We start from the raw sequence: 19,031 nt of genomic DNA, 5'->3' as shown, positions 1-19,031 counted from the left end.
CATTTACAAGTCCTCTGTATAGGGATCAGCTCTGAAGCAGTAGCATAGACAATAGCTCGGACCTTCTTGAAGACCTCTAAGTGCATCTTTCTTCTCCTTCCTCTGGCAGGAATATGGCAAGAATACCCTTTAAGTCAGAGATCTTGCAGAACAGTACTGGGGAAAGCCATATGGAGGTCTTTTCCTTATGCACATGTAGTGAGTTAGCCTTCTCTAACAGCAAACCCCCCCCCAGCTGCCCAGTCTCCTCCCTCAGATGGAAAGGGGGATAACACAGGAAAAAAACAGGAGCAGGAAAGCTCATGGACTGAGATAAAGCCAGGAAATTCACTTACCCATTACTGCTGCAGGCAAACCAGGCACAATCTGGGGAAAAGTAACTTCATTTATTGCCAATTAAAATATAATGTAATTTGGTTAATGGCAATCGAAAAGGCAAACATTAAACCAACATCTTTCCTGCCTTTCCTTTACCAGGCTTAATCTCACTGCTTCATTCCAGACCTCTCTGCTCATGCCCCTGCCAAAAAGGATGGACAAGGACAAACTCAAAGGCAAAAAAAAAAGCTTATAGAAGGTGGAAGGGAGGAGGAATACAGGTATATTGTTCAGGAAGCTAGGGATCAGGTCAGAAAAACTAAGGCTCAATTAGATTTGAGTCTGGCCAGGGCTGTCAAGGATAAGAAGGGCTTCTAGAGGTACATTGCTACCAAAAGGAAGACTAGGGATAATGTGGGACCTCTCCAGATGGAAATGGGAGAACTGGGCACCCCGGATTTGGAAAAGGCTGAGGTTCTCAATGACTTCCTTGCCTCAGTCTTTGCTGGCAAGTGCTCTAGCTACGCTGCTGAAATCACGGAACACAAATGCAGGGAGTGCGAGATTGAAGACCTAAACCCACTATAGGAGAGGACCAGGCTCGAGATCATCTAAGGAACCCGAATGTGCTCAAGTGCATGAGACCTGATGGAATCCATCCATGGGTCCAGAGGGAGCCGTTAATCCATCATATTTGAAAAATCATGGCAGGGAGGTGAAGCTCCCAACGACTGGCCAAAGGGAAATATAACCCCTATTTTCAAGAAAGAAACAAACCAGTCAGTCCCACCTCTGTGCCTGGCAGGATCATGGAGCAGATTCTCCTGCAAACCATGCTGGGGCACATGAGGCAATAAGGAGGTGATCCTGTCCCTGTTCTTCTCTCATGAGACCCCACTTGGAGCACTGTGAACAGCTCTGGTGTGCCCAAGGTAAGAAGGGCATGGAGCTGTTGGAGCAAGTCCAGAGGAGGCCAAGAGGATGCTCAGTGGCTGAAGCATCTCCTGTATGGAGGCAGGCTGAGAACACTGGGGCTGTTCAGCCTGGAGAAGAGAAGCTGCGTGGAGACCAGTTGAGGGTACACAGGTCTTTTCTGGAGGGAAAGAGCAGAGCCAGCAGCTCTCAGAGGGAAGGTCAAGAAATAGAGGGGCAATGAGTGAACTCTGCAAAATCACACTGAGCTAGGGACTGAAACAAGCTCTGCAGAAAAGGAGTTAAAATGAAGAAGGAATGGGATGACAATGTGCAATATGTAAAGAGCAGGGCTTACCTGCAGGTGCCCTTCTTTGATTTGGAGAGTATCTCTGCACAGGCTGTGAAGACAAGCCTGGGAAGGATGGTAACAGGGACAAAGGAAATAGGGGTTCCCAGAAACAAGGAGCCACACAGGGGTGAGAAGCTTGATCAGTCTTCTGCATCCCCCTTCAGGACACAGCTCTGGGCACAACACAGGCTGCAGAGGTTCCACTTGAGTATTTTGAGCACTGTCCATGCCTGGGCTACTAGTGGAGATACTGAAAGGAAGAGATGCTATTGAAGAGAATATCCTTACCTGTGAACACCTGAAGAAGGCAATATGATGGCAGGACCCCCAAGGTACATAATCCCTCTGGATCTGGTGTATTAACTAAGGGCATGACCATGCCCTCCTCTTTAAAGAACATTCATAATGTACTTCACGTGATAACGGCAGCTTATTCTTAACATTTCCAGCTCGCTGTGTGTTAAGGATACCCTCTCCCCACCTCCCCATTGTCCGCTCTGCTATGTTGTTTGAGCCATGAAAGCACCACCAATCCTGCCTTTTGGCTCTATCCCTGGACAGATGCTGCATTTCGAGGAGGGGTGAGGCATGGCTGATTAATCTGTGCTCAGAGAGGCTGGTTGCTGGGATTAGTGCTTCAGATGCTCTTAACATCTGCAGCTGCAGGACAGCTCCGAATTCACCAGCACTGGAAGCCAGAGGGTAGCATCAAGGCTGGTAAGAGCTGTTATGGGGGGAGTTGTCTATCGAATTGCTGCTGCCAGGTAGCAAGACAAGAGGGACATTTATGGGAAACGTGGCTGCCATCCCAGTATCTTGACACTTCCATGCAGTTTCTTGGCTATGCCTGTGTTTCCCAAGACTAAGCACTGTGCTGTTGGCTGTGCAGAGGGAACAAGGCTGAGAAGCCAAGGAAAGGGCTGGAAGGACCCCACAGAGCAGGCACAATGGAAACGTGTCAGCTCTGAAGGTCCTGAAGGTCCAGTTCCTTGTGTTTGGGAGGTGGGGTGAGTGAGGAAGCCCCAGAACTTGGGGTCAGCCCTTGCAGCAAACATAAGGTGCTGCCAAACCAGAGGTGGAAAGAGGGAAGGTGTTACTGTGGACTTACCTTATGTGGTTACTGTGGTTTATCTCCCTGTCCAAAACCAGTCCCTCTCTGCTGGTCTGCTTATCTGAGCTGGGCTTCCTTACCCTGCGCTTGCCCCCTTGCTCTGACTCAGTTTTTTTGCCCTGCACTAACTCTTGTTTGCCTTCATCACAGACCTTTACAAGCCTTTTGTTTCCGGAGGCAGACAGCACAGGGAATTAGAAGAGACTTCTGAGCAGCCATGGACGGCTTACAGCTGCAGGTAAGGCTCACCTTGTGCAAATCACAACCTCCTGCCACCCTTCAGGCTGCCCAGTGGCTCAGAGGAAAGGAAATACCAGCTCCACCTATGCACAGTGACACAGACATTCCTGATAGCTGGGAAGGACTCCCTTGGGGGGGACTCCAGGAGTCTATTCAGGATTAAGCCCACAGAGTGCTTGAGCTCCTGCCTTAAGCTCCCTCTGCCTCCCCTTCCTGCAACAGCCCGAGCCTGCCCTGGCTGGAGGCATGCAGGGGCCGTCCATCCCATGAGTTAATCGCCTCCTGTTCAGATGTTAGGAGGAGATGAAGCTGCTATAAATAGACCGCGAAGCCCTCATGGGTTCAGCTGTGATTCGCACACATGGCAGAGAAGCATTAGGGAGAATTAACAGTCAATCACTCAGGCCCTTTCCTAAGCATGAATGCCATTCTGTCCCTGGCACTTAATCTTGCCCAGGGGAGGTCAGCAGCGCTTTCTGCAGAGTCTGAAGGTGTCAAGTGGACAGGGAAACCCAGAGCAGGGCTCTCATGAGCTAAAAGCAGCCAGAGTGACTGCACAGCACCTGCCCGTGATAAGCATGGCAAAGCATCCTGCTCCCCTGCCACTGGGGCTCAGATCAGACGGGGCGGTTTTCTTACGGTGTGCGTTCGCTGGGATGCCTGACAACAGCCTTTGGGACTGAGACGGCTTTTGGTGATGGTACGTGCAGGGGACTGGGCTCTTTCTGGCTTTACCTAACCAGTGTTGAGATGTGCCTCTGACCTAGTGGCCCACAGGGTCTGTGATAGTCTGATTAGATAAGTGTGATGGGGCAGGACTGTGTACCTGGGCGGTCTGTGTGACATCCCAATATCCCCCCTACCCCAACCCAAGATTTTCAAAGATTAGGGGGAAAAAAATAGAGCTACATTTCCCCCATTCCCATGGGAAGCTATATGCACATATTCCTGCATGCATTTGCATTCATTTTCTTGTATTCAAGTGTTTGGTAGCCTCCCTCCCCTTGCCTTGCTGTGTTTATGCTGTTAGCAGTGATGGTCATGGAGTAATGCAGGTGAGATGGAGAAACCAGCTGAAAGGGAGGCGAGACCAGACAGGTCCTGGATATGAATAGAAGGAGGTATCTACCTACCTGTTTGACTTACAGTCCCCCAGGTACAAGGAAAGAGTGGCATTTTTTCTTGCAATACCTTGGGCTTAGAGGGTAGAGCATCTCCTCAGGTTGATGAAATTCCCTCTCACTTTGCATATTAGATGCCCCATCAGTAAAAGAGAGATCCTTGTCTCTTGTTTCATAGCATTGCAACAGTTTTATGGCATCACCGCTACATTGTGGGTCAGAGGATGAAAGAGATGCTCAGAGCACTTATCATCCACAAGAGGTAAAGAGGAGTCTGGACAAAAGGGATGAGAGTTCAGTGTTGGGATCTTTGGGTGCTCCGTTAGTGGTCTAGGGAGTCTGGAGCTCGTGAGATGAGACATATACCAGAAAACTTCTTCTTTTCATCCTTCTCTTAAGGACTGAGGAGTCAGGGTTTTTCAGTGAAGAAAGGAAAGAGGCAGACCAATGCTCAGAGAGTCTTCATGTTGCTATGGAAGTTACCTTATTATGATGGGGCTAAATCTAAGATAGTCACCCCATGACTACTCCAGAGCAAAGAGAGCTATATCCTGCTCCATGCTGCAGGGAAACAGCATCTCATTGCAGCTCTAGGCAACATCCTTCAGCATAAACTGAAGCCTGCCAGCATGGGGGTGATTAAAGAGATCTCAATACACACGGTTCTCCTTGCGTGGGTATGATCTCCTGCCTAATGAGGCACTGCATGAGGTTGGCATATCTAAACCAAGCTGATTTCGGTGTCAAAATGGCATTCCTCTATTTAGGAACATGTCACTTGGGCTGGAATACGGACTGCATGTGTGCTGAGGAGCTGAGGTCCGAGTGGGTCTGAAGGCACCTGTATGGTCTTAACTCACCCTTGAAATGTTAATTATGTTATGGAAGAACCTGAAGGAAAATTGCCTTCAGGAATTTGTGTGGGAATGACTGAGCAGGCTAAAGGGCTTTGGAAATAATTGTGTTGTATTTCCATTATTGTACTGAAAGTGGAATTGTACCCTAGAGTTTCAGCAGGGGCCAGATTCCTCAGCTGGATCCTTAAAAAGCCACAGAGCCGTATTCAAGTCTGGAAGTGGCTTTGCAGTTTCCTTAGCTGTGAGAGACGAGGCTCCATTGAATTGCTGAAGCTTTTACGTGGACAATCTTGTATCTCAAGGAGGAAAAAACGGGCCATGTGAAAATCTGAAGGGAGTATTTCAGTCTGTCCGTCCTACAAGTGAGCCCAGACACCCCGAAATAGCTTGGGAATGTGGACCATATTGGATGCAAATGGCAGGCCATATGTTGTATAACATTCATTGCCAAACTTTCAAAAGCACCTCATAGTTTGTCATCTGTTCCTTGCTTTTCTCCACCATTTAGATGTCAGTACCACCGACCTGGATGGTCTCCAGTGTTGGGAGACCTGCATGAACTCAAAATATTAGCCAGTTTTCCAAAACATGGCATCTATAAATGCCAAGCTTACAGATGGTACATGATGCAATGGGAATTACAGGCACAAAATAGAAGGGTAAATGCAGTTCATGGCAAAAAACTCAGTCATTCATTTATAAAAGCTGGATCTCCTCACATGATATGGCCTAGTGGCTGCCATGAAGATGCTGGACTGCTAAAAAAGGGGTTGGAAAGATACAAAGGTTGAGAAAGGAGGAAACTAGAGCTGTAACAAAGAACTCTGCTAGTTTGGGCTGATGAGGCTCACCAGCAGGGAGGGGAAAAGGCAACACGTGTGCATGTTTGTCTACATGAAGAAGACCAACTAGGTAAGGAGAGTAACATCTCATAAACATCATTGGAAGAGAAGTCAACCCTGGTTCCAGTTTAGAGTGTGGGCTGGTATGCCCAGCTCTGGTGCCACAATAGTGCTGCAATTGGTCCCCGTCTCTTCAGTAGCTTTATTCTCCAGTGTAGTGTGCTCCTTTCACACAGCTGATATGCACAAGAGGCAGTTTTTCTCTCTCTGAGACCATATAATTTCTGCTTACAGCAGGCATCCAGCAGCCGGAGTCTCCTCAAGTTTGCTGTTATGGAGGTGAAGTGGATTCATGTGTTGGGCATCCTCTTCTTCGTGTTGTCTGTTGCAATGACGGGCTGCTTTCTGTGGCAGTACAGCCTTCCCAAGGTGGAGCCCAGTGAGTAACCATCTTTAATCTTGGTCATGGTTTGGCACAGAAGCTCCTGAGACCAATAAATGCCTTTCTCCCCGTGTGGATGATGTTCTTCAAAGAGCATTTCCTCAAGCAGCACACAAATTTGCTTCCTCCCAGCTGGTACAAGGGCAGAGAGGAGATGAACACGGGGCTGATGGGGTACCACGTAATTCTGTTGGCATCCAGAGAAGCTCCATTACTTCTGGCACTAGCGTCAGCTAATTGATATGCCAAGCAGATATTTTATTTTATATTCTCTATTATATTGTAAAAGTCCCTCCAGTTTACAACACACTTTGTTTTACACCTCACCATGTGCTTCAGCTTATGGGTTCTCCCTTTCCTAGTCCCATAATCTGAAACCTCTGAACTGGCTCAAGTCCTCGGTTCACAGACCACTGCCTAAAAAGATTGCAGACCCAAAGTTTTATCACAGAATATTGGAGGCTGCCTGTAGGCTCTTGTGCATCAATCCTCATCCATCTCAAAGTTCTCATGTGTATTTCTAGTGCTTCGTGCTTCGATGGTAAGTGAAAAGATAAAGACACGTTTTGTTTCCAGTTTACAGAGCAGAGGAACTGTATTTATGAACACCTTGGGATCAACGGAGAAAATAGTGCCTCCAAGTAAGAGATTTCCCATCTCTCACTGAGTTGAAAGATCTCTGCTTGCCACAGAAATTTAAGATATGTCTCTGGCATACGCAGGTTACAGCTAATTCGAGGACAGCTGACATACGAGGTATGCAGCGTATCAGCTGCTATAGTGCTAGATTTCAGTTCACTTCTACATCTATTTTCTAAGGTTACGGTATGCATGGAACATCTCTGTCCTGAATCCAAACTCAGACTTTACCCTAGACACAGGCAGGGGTCTAAACCCACTATCAGATACCCTACAGAGTCTTCCACAGTCCCAGATCCTTCCTCTTCCAGGTTGCAGTCAGTTGAAGCCTACTGCAGTTCCTGTCCATCCCACGTCCAACCCATGTTGGAACAAGCAATAACAGAGCACGGTGCCCTCTTCAAGTTCTGTTTTATGTGAGATAGAAACAATCCATTATCTCTTTCCTGTGCAGAAGTGTCCTTCAGCTTTGGACAACACAAGCAAGACAGCTAGTGCTGACTGCTGTATGAGGTCAAAGCTTGTTAAAGTGCCTATTGAGGTCATATATTGTACCTTTGAAATGCCTTCCAGGCCCATCTGTGATGGAAGTGAGATCAGAAGCCGTGCAGATGTGCCCCCGCTATCCTGAACCAGTACCCCTGGACCACCCAATCCCCATTCTGAAGGATGCATTGGAGAAGGTCTGTGAGAAGGGAACAGAGGGAGAGAGCTTCTGACTGCTTTTCTGAAGGTGTAAAGGGGAGAATATTTTGCCCCTTAGCATCTGTGGGGCAGGAGGTGGGAAATCAAGGAAGTGAAGAACGTGTGAATCTGAAAATGGGTATTTAAAACTTCCCTGAACCTACAGAACAGGTCACTATGCAGTTATCCTATCCAAAGGGTAAGCTATAATGAAATAGCATTGTCCATCAGAAGGTGTGGAGATCAGATATAAGCAGAAAATGGCAGCTTTTGGCATCTTCTATACTATTAGGCAGCCCCCATACCCTGGGAAGTAAGTGACTCATGTAACAAGTTCCTATTCATCAGTGGCTGCCAATTCCTTATTTTACTGCTTTGCTGGCTTCCCCCATGCTACCCTTTAAAAATCAAGAAGCTATTTGTAGGTAACTACAAGGAACAGAATGAAGGGAAAGGAGAAGAGGAAGGGGACCTGCACATGAATGAGAGAGACCTGCTTTTCTTCACTATGATATACTGCCTCTGAAATATTAGCACTGTCTGACATTCTGGTAGGCTCTATTTGTGATGAAGAAATACTGCTTTATTTCCTGTATGACTGTATGGACCATAAGGACAGCCATGCTCTGACAGGACATTCCCTATCACATGTCCTTTTTTCTTGAGGTGCTTAGTTATCAGAGCTGTTTCGTGGCACGAAAAGTGTCGTGGGATGTTTGACAAGTCGGGATTGTTTTCTCATACATCTTTGAATGTAAAGAGCAGATGTGCACAGGACAGTTTAAAAATGAAGAAATTGCAATTATAGGTTTTAGCATTTGGTTGCAATTATAGAAGCATCACAGGCATTACAAGGATGATCACCACATTCTTCTATACGGTGGACATGTAGATTGAAAGAAAGATACTGAATAATTCAGCCTAAGCAATTCAAAAGAATAGTACAGTTAAAATATTTTCTTTTGGCAAAATCCATTTGGAAAAACCACTTTCAAGTGCTTGGAAGTAAGGAGGGCTGATGGTCTGGTTCTTCTACCACCTGTAACAGACTGTATGCATTGTAAGGCTCTTGGTTTGGAAATTCATCCTTTCCCTCCATTCCCCAGGTAGATATGATGCTGCGCCAGAAGATTCATAGCTCTGGTCTCCCTGCCATGTCTGCCATTGTTATCTACAATGACACTGTGCTTTGGACAGGCAACTTCGGGAAGAAGAACGCTTCGGACCCCTCCTCAGTGGTGCCCAATGAATACACTATTTACAGGTGAGACAGATGTATCACAGGCCTAAGTGCTAGGAAAAGAGCAGGTACACATAGCTGGTAACTGGGTAGAACCACTGTCACAAACCACATCTTCTACTGCCTCAGGTCCGCTGCAGAAACCTCTTCTGTGAAAACCTGAGAGACAATGCTTCAGCTAGACCGTAAATCATGCTTGTGGCTCACTGAGTTGTTTCCTTTGGATTTTGGTTTTCATTATTTTTAGTTCAATCTGACAAGATTTTAATGGCAAGAGCTGAGAAGTGAAGAAAATTGGTCTAGTGAAAAACGGGGTTTGGGAAGAGTAGCTATGGAACACGTAAAGACCTGTGCACTTACACATCTCCTAGTGAAGTCAAAGCCATGTTGACCATTACTTTTTAGACGAAGATAGAATCAAGCTCATAGCGTGTGGTAAAAAAAACCCAAAACCTAATATAGAGGAAGTGTTTGCTTCCTTTAAAGATCTATTATTGAATTATTATTAAATTAATTATTATTAAATTAAATAATTTATTATTATTATTAAACTGCATTATAACTGTTGTGTGTATGAAACATACAGGGTGCACACTTACTGTCAAATATTGTCCTCAGAATATACAATTTAGGAAATTACGGTGATTACCTGTTTTTTCCCCCTCTGTATATCATGATATCATTTTGTTTGGAAGGGGCCTTAAAGGTCATGTAGTTCCAAGCCCCTGCCACTGGCAGGCATAGGAGAACCCATCTCTGGGTGGGCTTGAATCACCAACCTTTCAGTTAACAGCCGAATGCGATGACTGCATGATGGAGACTCCCCCAAAACCCTATTGCCAGTCATCATGATTTGTGGTTGGAACTACCCCAGTATCTGATCCTCTGACTTGTGCTCTTGATTAATTAAAACATCCTTGGCAAATGCTTTCACTCTCTGCTGTCTTCTGTTGGTCCAAGAGTTTCACTTCTAGCAGCACAATATGAACGTGCCTGGCCATCCCTCTTAATCATGACCCTGCTTCTGAAAGCCAGCAATATAGAATCAAACTCATACTCCAGAAGGCCTTTTGTAAATCTGGCGCTGTTCTGAAGCCACCCAAATAGCAACTCTGAACATGAACTGTAAAACTTTATGGCCTTTTAACCTGAAAATTCTAATAAACTACTTGCAATTTGTTGTGGTATTTACTAAGCAATAATTTACAAAACATTATGTTGTATGAATATTAAATGAACAGGAAAAGATCTGTAGCCCACTGCACTACTAGGGACATACTCCTGAAGTTTATGTTGAAGTCTGTAAAAGCCAGAACTAGGGATATTAATTCAAGGTTCTTACTTGCATTTTAGCCATTCCCTTTTGAACTAGCAAAGGTGCAGCAGGTAGAGCTACAGGCAGTAAGTCCGTTGGGTGATCTCTTCTTCCTCTCAAACCATGGGGTTTTGATGCTTAATTTCCATCAATGTTTGTTCCTTACTAGAATTGCCAGCATCTCCAAGATCTTCCCCACCATTATGTTGTACAAGATGTGGGAGGAAGGGAAAGTCACGTCTCTTGATGATCCATTGGAACGCTATGCCCAGAACTTTGTTATTAAGAACCCTCTGGGAAGGCTCAAGGAATCGGAGCAGAGACACACAGCAGATGGGCTGGTTTTCCTGGAAAAAGGCTCAGTGCCACTTAAGCCATCGCCTGTTACCTTGCGCAGAATGGCCAGCCAGCTCTCAGGTGAGACAACACTGCTGCCTGCTTGCCCTCTGCCCACCGCTGTACCACCTGGAAGAGTCCATAGTGAGAGCAGACCGTGTCCTAGGGATAAAAAGGGTTGCTGTTGAGGCCATTTCACCTTTGCATGTCCCAGAGGTCCGACAAGACCCTTGGAAGCAGGCTGTCAGTAGCTTCATCAGGTATTAAAAGGAACCTCTTGTCCAGGCCGCCTGCTAGGAAAGGGGCCAAGCTGCACAGTGGGATGGGGAACTGCTTTTCCTGTGCAAGGTGAATACATATTTCTTTCAACACAGTAGCATGACTGGGAGTCAGGCCCCAATTGCATAAGGAGTTTTTGTCCTCTAGTCCAGAGTGCTTTCATTTCTCTGGGATATAGAGTTGATGGTCAAAGTGGCACCATCCGTCTTTGCTTTGAGCAGATGCACCTTGACCATTGAGCAAAATTGAGCTGTCAGTGGGGTTCCCAGTCTGGGATTCCTGAGCTATTGCTTGTAGAAGCCTGTTAATCTGCTGCTGCCTTCGTAATTGGGTAATTCTTACGTTAAGGTTGAAGGAGCTCACAGGGCTCAGGAGAACTTGAACATTTCTCAGAAAGAAAGCTGCTAATACTTGACTCAAATATTCCAGAATTTATTGACCAAAGAAACTGCCGTTATCCCATGTGGCATTTGAATCAAACTCTGTGGGACCTGCATTATTCCAGATTGGAATAAATGCCCTAAAATTAGGATTTAAGATCAAAATAGCATGCAGGCAAAATGCAGTACCTGAGGACAGGGTAGAGCATCACCTGAAAGTAGCCAGTATCAAAACAAGGGTTCCCCAAAAAGGAAAGATGTGACTGGAAACAAAGAAAGGACCCGAAGTGGCCATGCAGGAGGCAGAAAGATGTGTGCCCAGCTCTGCCCAGCTCCTTCCCATGAAGACAGGCTCTTCCTCTCGCAGCCTGATGATGTCCTCAGAGACACAAACTCTGCCTGCTCCCCTCTGACTCTCAGGAGCTGAAGCTGGCCTGGGTGCTCCTTGCAGGAGCAGCGTGTGCTGGGGCTCCCTTCCCAACCTCGCTGCAGTTCCCTGTCACACAGTAAGGTGCGAGGGATGCCCCAGAAACACTTGTAGGAAACGTGTCAAAAGTGTTCCTGGTCATAGCGTGTTCATTTGTCAAGTGCAGCCATTCCATCACTACCATCACTGTGCTGCATTTGTGCCCCTGCTTAGCTCCTTTTACATCTTTTACATCCCTATATCTTTTTTTTCCTTGTTTTTTTTTATAGAATGTGGCCCAAATTTCCCAGAGCACACCAGCAGCCCACAGCAACCAGCTTGGACCCTTAGAGTTCAGTACAATGAGAAGCAGAGTTTAAATTCCCCATTGAAAATCCAGTGAATGTTGAGGTCACGTTACACTTCCTGTCTGTCAAAAATCAAAAGGAAACAGGTTCTGCTTAACATCAAAATCAAAGCCGCTGCATGACATAATGTGAAGTGGTTTTTATCTGAATTCTTCCAGTGCAAACTGATCTATAATATATCCTTATTATCAGGGCTTTTCTTGATTGCATATTACAAAAGCAAGGCAAGAGATTCTGCTCCAAAACACTTGATGGGTACATTGCTAGGGAGAAGCTCCAGCTTGTTAAAACTATGATTTTCTAATGGATGTGAATGCCAGGATGAGACACTAATGTAAATGAGCAGCAGTGTGCTTGTCACTTCACCAGTTAGCAGCCCATGCGGTATAGATCAAGGACTGGATTTTCTGTGATGCTCACACATTCTCTGGTTTATCCTTTCTAAGGAACCTCAAGAGAGACATGGCAGTGCTGTCAGGTCACTGGTGGTGCAGCAAGGTCTGCTGCCATTGTGGCAAGTAGGGAATGAAGGAACCCGCTGACTACTGGAAGACGGTCACTGCATCTCCTCTCTGCTCATTCAGCTGCACAAATAACCACAGACCAGAAGCAGGAAAAGTGCTCTCATTCCAGTTCAAATCCCAAGGCCAGGCCACTTGAGATGAGCAGCAGCTGCTGCAAAGGAATAGGGCCTTAGTCAGCTTTGCCATGATTCGACATGTAGTCACTGAGCAGACAATTGCAAGTCATTTCTCTGTCCTGTACCCTTACTGCTTTCCTCCTAACCTCTTCGTCAAAGTCAGCTCTAAACTGCAATGCGGATTTAATTCCAGATGTAATCCAGGTGCTTGCAGCACATTTGCTGTGTGTATGAAGCACACGTGGGCATCGGTGTTACTTCCATCGTGCTTTTGAATCTTGCCTTTTGCTCCCTCTTCATCACACTGAAAGTTTTCCTGGACCATCTCCTTGTCTCACCCTGTTTCCTCTTTTCCATGGCACAGGTCTGCCCAGGAGGCTGCGGTCTACCAGCCTGCTGTGGAAGGGCAATACACAAGATGCTCTAGCTCTCCTGAAAGACGATGTCTTGGTTGTTGATCCAGGAACGAGGTCAGATATATCCACTTGCAAGTCTTTGATCGGGGTTTGTGTTCTCCACTGGTATCAGCCTCACCGGCAGTCTCTGTGGGCCATGGATAAAAGACAGCCATTCCTAGAGGGAGCTTCAGCCATCTACCCATGCCCTGTCTTAGGTTGGAAGGAGGGACTGGAGGTGCCAGGGGTTCTTTTAATTTGCATAGAGCTTGAGTGAGAAGCCTAGATGAGGCAGATTAAACTTCTATAGTTAGGTCCAATGAGCCTTAAACTGTGAAAGATGCAGATTTTCAACAGTGGAAAGGCACGTTCATTTAATCGTTTTATTTCACTAAAATCATGCTATGTCCATAGTGATTTGCATTTTCCTAAATTACCTAGTTCTATTAATGTCTGTCACAGGTTACATAGCCTCTTAAAAGTCTATTACCTGAGTTACAAACACTCAAAAATACAAACAGCATCCAGCAGGTGAAGGATATTATGCTCACCATTAAAGGATGTAAGGACATCCACTCCTAGACTCTCAACCCCTCATTGCTTGACATGTTGATAGTTTTAACACTGTCTCCTAAGATCATTTTTCCTCAATGAAATTCCCATTCCCTGATATAGAAACCTTATCGTATTTTTCTTGGGGTGCTTATTTCAGATAGAAAATTCTAGATCCAGAATGTGCTTATTCTTGGGTAGAAATATGTATGCTCATCATGCTTGCGTTCAGCTAGATGGGCTGGAAACGATTGAAGCGGTACCAGATTTATGATGTAAATAAATCTGATCAGGCCTCGGTGAGATGTGGGGATTTACACAATTAAAAATAAATAAAGCCAACAATGCTAAAAACACCATGAACTTCAAAATGCGTTTGAAAACTCTTGCCCATTTATGTCTTCACGCTATTAAACTTCGTTCAAGCGCAAAGCCTTAAATCACTTTGTGGATATTAAAGACTGAAGCACTCAGGTGTCTCTGATGACTCAGCGTTGCTGGATGCTGCTTTGTAGAATTTTAAGTGCTTTTTAAGTGCTTTTATCTTAAGGTAGCTTAGGTGCTTAAACAATTATACCATGTTAAATCTCCAAAGAGGCTTACCTGGGATTTTGAGACCTTTACAGAAAGCACTTGTAACTTTCAGCTCTGTTCTTAAAAAGAATGGATATATTGTTTGGTGGAAAATGATGAACAATAAATCAGATATGCAGATATATAGGGTTTTTGCATAAAAGGTTTTTTTGTTTTCCATCTCCAGCCCTCTTCCTGTACATAGTGGTTAAATAGAATCATAGAGCAGTTAGGGTTGGAAAGGACCTTAAGATCACCCAGCTCCAACCCCCTGCCAAGGGCAGGGACACCTCACACTAAACCATGGCACCCAAGGCTCTGTCCAACCTGGCCTTGGACATCACCAGGGATGGAGCATTCACAACCTCCCTGGACAACCCATTCCAGTGCCTCAGCACCCTAACAGGAAAGAGCTTCCTCCTTATATCCAATCTAAACTTCCCCTGTTTAAGTTTTAACCTGTCACCCCTTGTCCTGTCACTACAATCCCTGATGAAGTCCCTCCCTGGCATCCTTATGAGCCCCCTTCAGATACTGGAAGGCTGCTCTGAGGTCTCCATGCAGCCTTCTGATGAAGTTTCTGTATGAAATTCCTTTCTTAACAACAAATCAAGGCAGCCACACTCAGTTTTCCTTTGTCCCTCTTGCATCTCTCCTCCCTTTAGCGTGTCATCTGATAAAATGAGAGATTTTCCCCAGAGAAGGGAGACCTAGCTACTGGTTTTGCATCCTCATACCCACATTGGATCATGGAAGTAAGGCTGATCCAGATACATTCCTCTTCCTTTTCAGATGTCACTACAGTAATTTGGCCTTCTCACTGATGGCACATGTGCTAGCTGACCACGCAGCGGAGGGGCAATACCAGCGCTGGGTCTCAGAGAACATCCTGGACCGCTTGGGCATGGAGGACACTGGCTTTGACATCACACCACCGATCCGATCCCAGATGGCTGTGGGTTTCTATGGCAGCCGGCAGCCAGCCCCTCTCTATGACCTTGGCTGGTACAGACCTTCTGGCCAGATGTACTCCACAGCTGCTGACCTTGCCAAGCTGGCAATGGTCTTCTTAGGTACCTACCACCGCCGTCTCCTGGCACCTGACACAGTGAAGACGATGCTCACCCCTCTGTTTAAATGCTCCACGGAATACTTTGCTAACAAGACCGGCACACCCTGGGAGATTAATGAGCAATTGGGATACGATGTCATTAGGAAGGATGGAGACCTCGATGGCTATTCAGCAACCTTCTCCCTTATCCCCAAGCTCCACCTGAGCTTCATTGTGCTGATGGCAGGGCCCAGGCCTCAGGGTGGGGATATTGTGACTCAGACATATGAGCATCTTATTCCTGCCATGGAGACGGCATTCAGAGAGGCAGAGAAAAGCTTGATTCCTCCTCCAAGTCCAGGCCCTTATGTTGGCTACTACACCTATTCCAATCTGACTTTCTATGAGATCAAAGTTGGAGCTGGTGGGGTGCTGGTCATGCAGCAGTTTGGGCCTCATGTGGAAGAGCTGATTCCTGAAAAGTACCGGACAATCAAGCTCCACCACCTGGAAGATCGTGTTTTCCAAGTTGTTTTTGACAAGGAGTTCCCATGTGTTCTGCACCTGGGCTCTGCTTCCATCTCCCTGGAGACCCAAAACGGGCAGCTCTTTAACTTTTACCCCTTCGATCGCAAAGGTTTGTCTCCTGGTTTTGATGCGCCAGGGCTGAACACGTACAACGTGGTGCGTGTGCTTCGTAAACCTGTATTCTATAGCTAAATGTCCCCCTGCTTTTCTGGACCCTTCTGGGACATGGCTCCAATTCTCTGTCTTACCAGACTCTCCTGTCTGTGTGGCTTTATGGAGCTATTTAAAAGGGAAAGATGGTTGCAACGGACAATTGCCCAAACAATATGTCACATCCCACTTCTAAAACTACTTTAATGGCTTGCAATCCCTGGCAGTGCACAACGGGCCAGCTAGCAACTGAGGATGCTTGCAGAAAACAGAGGTGGGAATGTGCTGGATGGATGGAATATGGAAGGAAAAAAAGAAAGACAAGCAATTAAGACTCCACACTTACACTGTCTGTTCGATGACCATTGTGGTGATTGATGGAATCATCACAGGGCTGAAAATTCCCTCTGTCTCTCAGAAAATGTATCTTCTTCAGCCCAGGGCTCTTCAGGAGCTCATCTAACATGAAGAGGATTCCTCACCTGGTTAAGCCAAAAGCATCATGTGCTAGAAAATGACACCAGCCTACAAGCCCTGCTTGTGACACCTGGGAAGTGAGGGTCCATTTCCTTCCTGGATCACATGGAAGCTGCGGAAAGAGCATCCAGGGTGGATGGATTTCTGCAGAAGTGGTGGGCACACAAAGGATGTTGAAGCATTTCAGTATTAAAGCTGAAGCTTACTCATGTGAGCGGGCACATATGAACTTACGCTGGTATATTCCAGCGGGACTCAAGTTTGGGTCTATGTCAGTATATAGGCAACTGTGTGAGTGTGGCATTTAAGTACAGGAATGCGTGGGAATGCGTGCTTTGGGTAGGGTGTCTGTAGGCATACATACCCGTGAAGGAGGATGCTAAGGGAAAGTGCGTTAGCCAGCAGAAGTCTACCTTTAGGACAGGTACAGCAGCAAGCAATCTGCAAAGCCACAGGTGCAATTTCTTCTCCCTGCTTGTGCCCACTCAATGCCAACACCGTATCGCTATGATGGGAGCAGGGTCAGGCACGAGTGCAAGCAGAGCAAGTGCCCCTGACTGAGGGCTCCTGCAATGCCCATGCAAGTTTGGGAGGATATTGTGATTGCAGCCCTAACTAGACCCTGAAATTAAAGCAAGCAGAGGGTCAGGGCAAAGATAACTCTTACCTTAAAATGAATAGCCATCTGCAGAATGGCTGTACAGGCTGGAAATCCTGAAGGCAATGCAAAAGGGTAGGCAGCCTAGCACGATCAAAGACCCTTCAAAATGCATGTTCCCATATGCCAGAACTGAGTTTAGATCCTCTTGCAGAGTGACTTCCTTCTACTGCATGTTTGCTCAGTGTCTCGAAAGCGGACGTGTCTCAGAGAGGATTAGAAAATTCCTCTCCCTGCCTCCCTTTCCTCTTGTCTTTCACTGTTTTCACTCTGTGGGCAGGTTTTCAGCTTCATTTTTGGGTACAGAGACCATCACTGAAGGCCTAGAAAACTGTGATCTGCAGACTCGGCTCCCTGCCTGATAAAGATATGAAATAACGTGAACCTTGCCTTACAGGTAGTCATCGTTGCTGCTTTACTGGTTTCCTCTGGACTTCGTAGGTAATTACATTTCATGTGTAATATGAACATCACATGCTCAAGTATTTCACCTGGGCTCTAGAAACAGCAATAAACTCTATGCAAATTCTTGCTGCAGTCATGTATGCTCATGCCCAGAGGTGTGCAGGCAGATACGTTGCACTAGGGTTGATTTCCTGTAGAGGTGCCTTTTCTCTCCATGGCATGCCTGACACAACATTGCTTTCCAGGCTTTGAACTCACAAGATGTAACAGTTGATTGCAAGATATTCAAGCAGTTTAACGCTGGTCTTTTTGAGTGAGGGCTACGTGCCAGTTTGGGGCAGTTCTTGCTTTGGAACAGAAGAAGTGGTGGTTTACCCACCAGCTGCCTCTAAAAACTTCCAAGAATCATTAGGATTTATACCCCATGGCACTGTCTAGTCAGGATGCCGCAGCACTGGGATGTCTCCATCTGCCTGATGGAGAGGATAGGATGTTTTGCTTTTCCATCAGGACCGCAGACACTAACGAGTCTTTCCTTTGCTAGTGAGTCACCCTCAGACCTGGACACCGGCTCTGTTTGGTGCTCTTGTTCATTCTCATTAACAGCAAGAGAGGTGGATGACCAGGCAGCCTGACGCCTGCAATATACCTCAATGCTGCATCTTAGCAGGTGTCGGTCCTGAGCTGGAGCAGCTCTGCTTTGCTCTCCAGCAATGCAATGCACTTTGTGCCAGTGTTGCTGCCTGGAAGCCCTGTTCCTGATGTATACGGTGCCACTTCACATGCTGTTAGGTGCAGGAGCTTTGTGTGAACTGTGAGGCACTGTGGTTCACTCAGTCCCAGTTTCTGGCATCTCCCACCCACAGGCTTGTAAAACGGGATTGTTGTGACTTCATTTTGAGCAATTCAGTCCTGCAGTCGGAGTTCTAACCTAAAAACTGACCCTGTCTTCCATCCCTCCTGACCCAAGATCTTCCTGACAAACAGCCCAGCCCTTTACAACCTTCTTTGCTCCCAGCTGACACATTATAACTGACTTTTCACTTTGCTTCAGCTGGAGGGATGTCTGATATGAAATCAAGCCATAACACGTCACTATATGCATAGCATAAGTAAAATATACTGGAAAAACTGAAAGTGGTGTATTTTCCTCTTCAACTCCAACCCTGTGATGTCAGCATGCCCATAATTGCACGTAATGACTACTATGATATTTTTAAGAAAATTTGTGAATTTCTTCCAAATCATTTAAATCAGCCTGGTCTGAAATATCACCAGTTCTTTGGGGTTTCACCTCCTAGTTCTGGGCCTAGTCTGCTCTAAGAAAAGTCAGGTTTAAACAAATGCTAAAAGACCCTAAGTCGAGTGCCTCTTCCTCTAGTGCTTGCTCAAGCAGCACCGACAGGCAGTTTGATAATTTATTCTGAGATGGACAATTACACCTGTGAGTCACGGTCTATCCACCTATGTTTTTGTATGGAATGGAAACATAAAGACTTTTGTATATCAAAACCTTAGGAACCTGGGAAGAAAGGATAAGATTTGGAGAATCTTCAAACATTTTTCTGGTACATCAGTTACAAACTGGAACTTTCCTAACAAAAGACATTAAATTCCTGTCCAGCTCAGAAGAAGCAGAGATGAAGACATTCAATCCCAATGTAAAAGAAGCCACTTCCTCTCTTTCCTGTCCCTCATTAGGATGAGACACATCCCAATTCTCTCTACAGTCTGTAGGCTAAAGATCTGATGATCATGGC

At 46.0% G+C, this 19,031-nt stretch overlaps 1 protein-coding gene across 2 annotated transcripts; it reads left to right on the top strand.

Moving 5' to 3' along the window:
* The first annotated feature begins 2,842 nt into the window (after nt 1-2,842).
* LACTBL1 (lactamase beta like 1) lies at nt 2,843-16,741 on the top strand. 2 transcript variants are annotated; one of them, XM_062605244.1, is made up of 7 exons: nt 2,843-2,931; nt 6,048-6,192; nt 7,408-7,517; nt 8,625-8,782; nt 10,243-10,490; nt 12,847-12,952; nt 14,795-16,741. In XM_062605244.1, the coding sequence occupies exons 1-7, from the start codon at nt 2,911-2,913 to the stop codon at nt 15,771-15,773; spliced, it is 1,767 nt and encodes a 588-aa protein (XP_062461228.1). In that variant the 5' UTR covers nt 2,843-2,910; the 3' UTR covers nt 15,774-16,741. The 2 variants fall into 2 exon arrangements, with proteins under 2 accessions (XP_062461228.1, XP_062461238.1); XM_062605254.1 differs by lacking the exon at nt 2,843-2,931 and adding an exon at nt 3,509-3,633.
* The last annotated feature ends 2,290 nt before the right edge of the window (nt 16,742-19,031 follow it).

The sequence above is a fragment of the Pezoporus occidentalis genome, unplaced genomic scaffold (genome assembly GCF_034315485.1).
Source record: "Pezoporus occidentalis ecotype Australia unplaced genomic scaffold, CSIRO_AGI_Poc_V1 ctg119, whole genome shotgun sequence".
Classification (NCBI taxonomy): domain Eukaryota; kingdom Metazoa; phylum Chordata; class Aves; order Psittaciformes; family Psittacidae; genus Pezoporus; species Pezoporus occidentalis.
Note: the sequence above shows the minus strand (reverse complement) of the source record. Positions and strands in the feature narration are given on the sequence as shown.

Coding starts and splice junctions, on each gene's coding strand:
- LACTBL1 (XM_062605244.1), top strand. CDS start 2,911: ATGGACGGCTTACAGCTGCAG. Junction 6,193..7,407: donor CCTTCCCAAGGTGGAGCCCA/GTGAGTAACCAT, acceptor AATGCCTTCCAG/GCCCATCTGTGATGGAAGTG. Junction 12,953..14,794: donor GTTGTTGATCCAGGAACGAG/GTCAGATATATC, acceptor CTTCCTTTTCAG/ATGTCACTACAGTAATTTGG.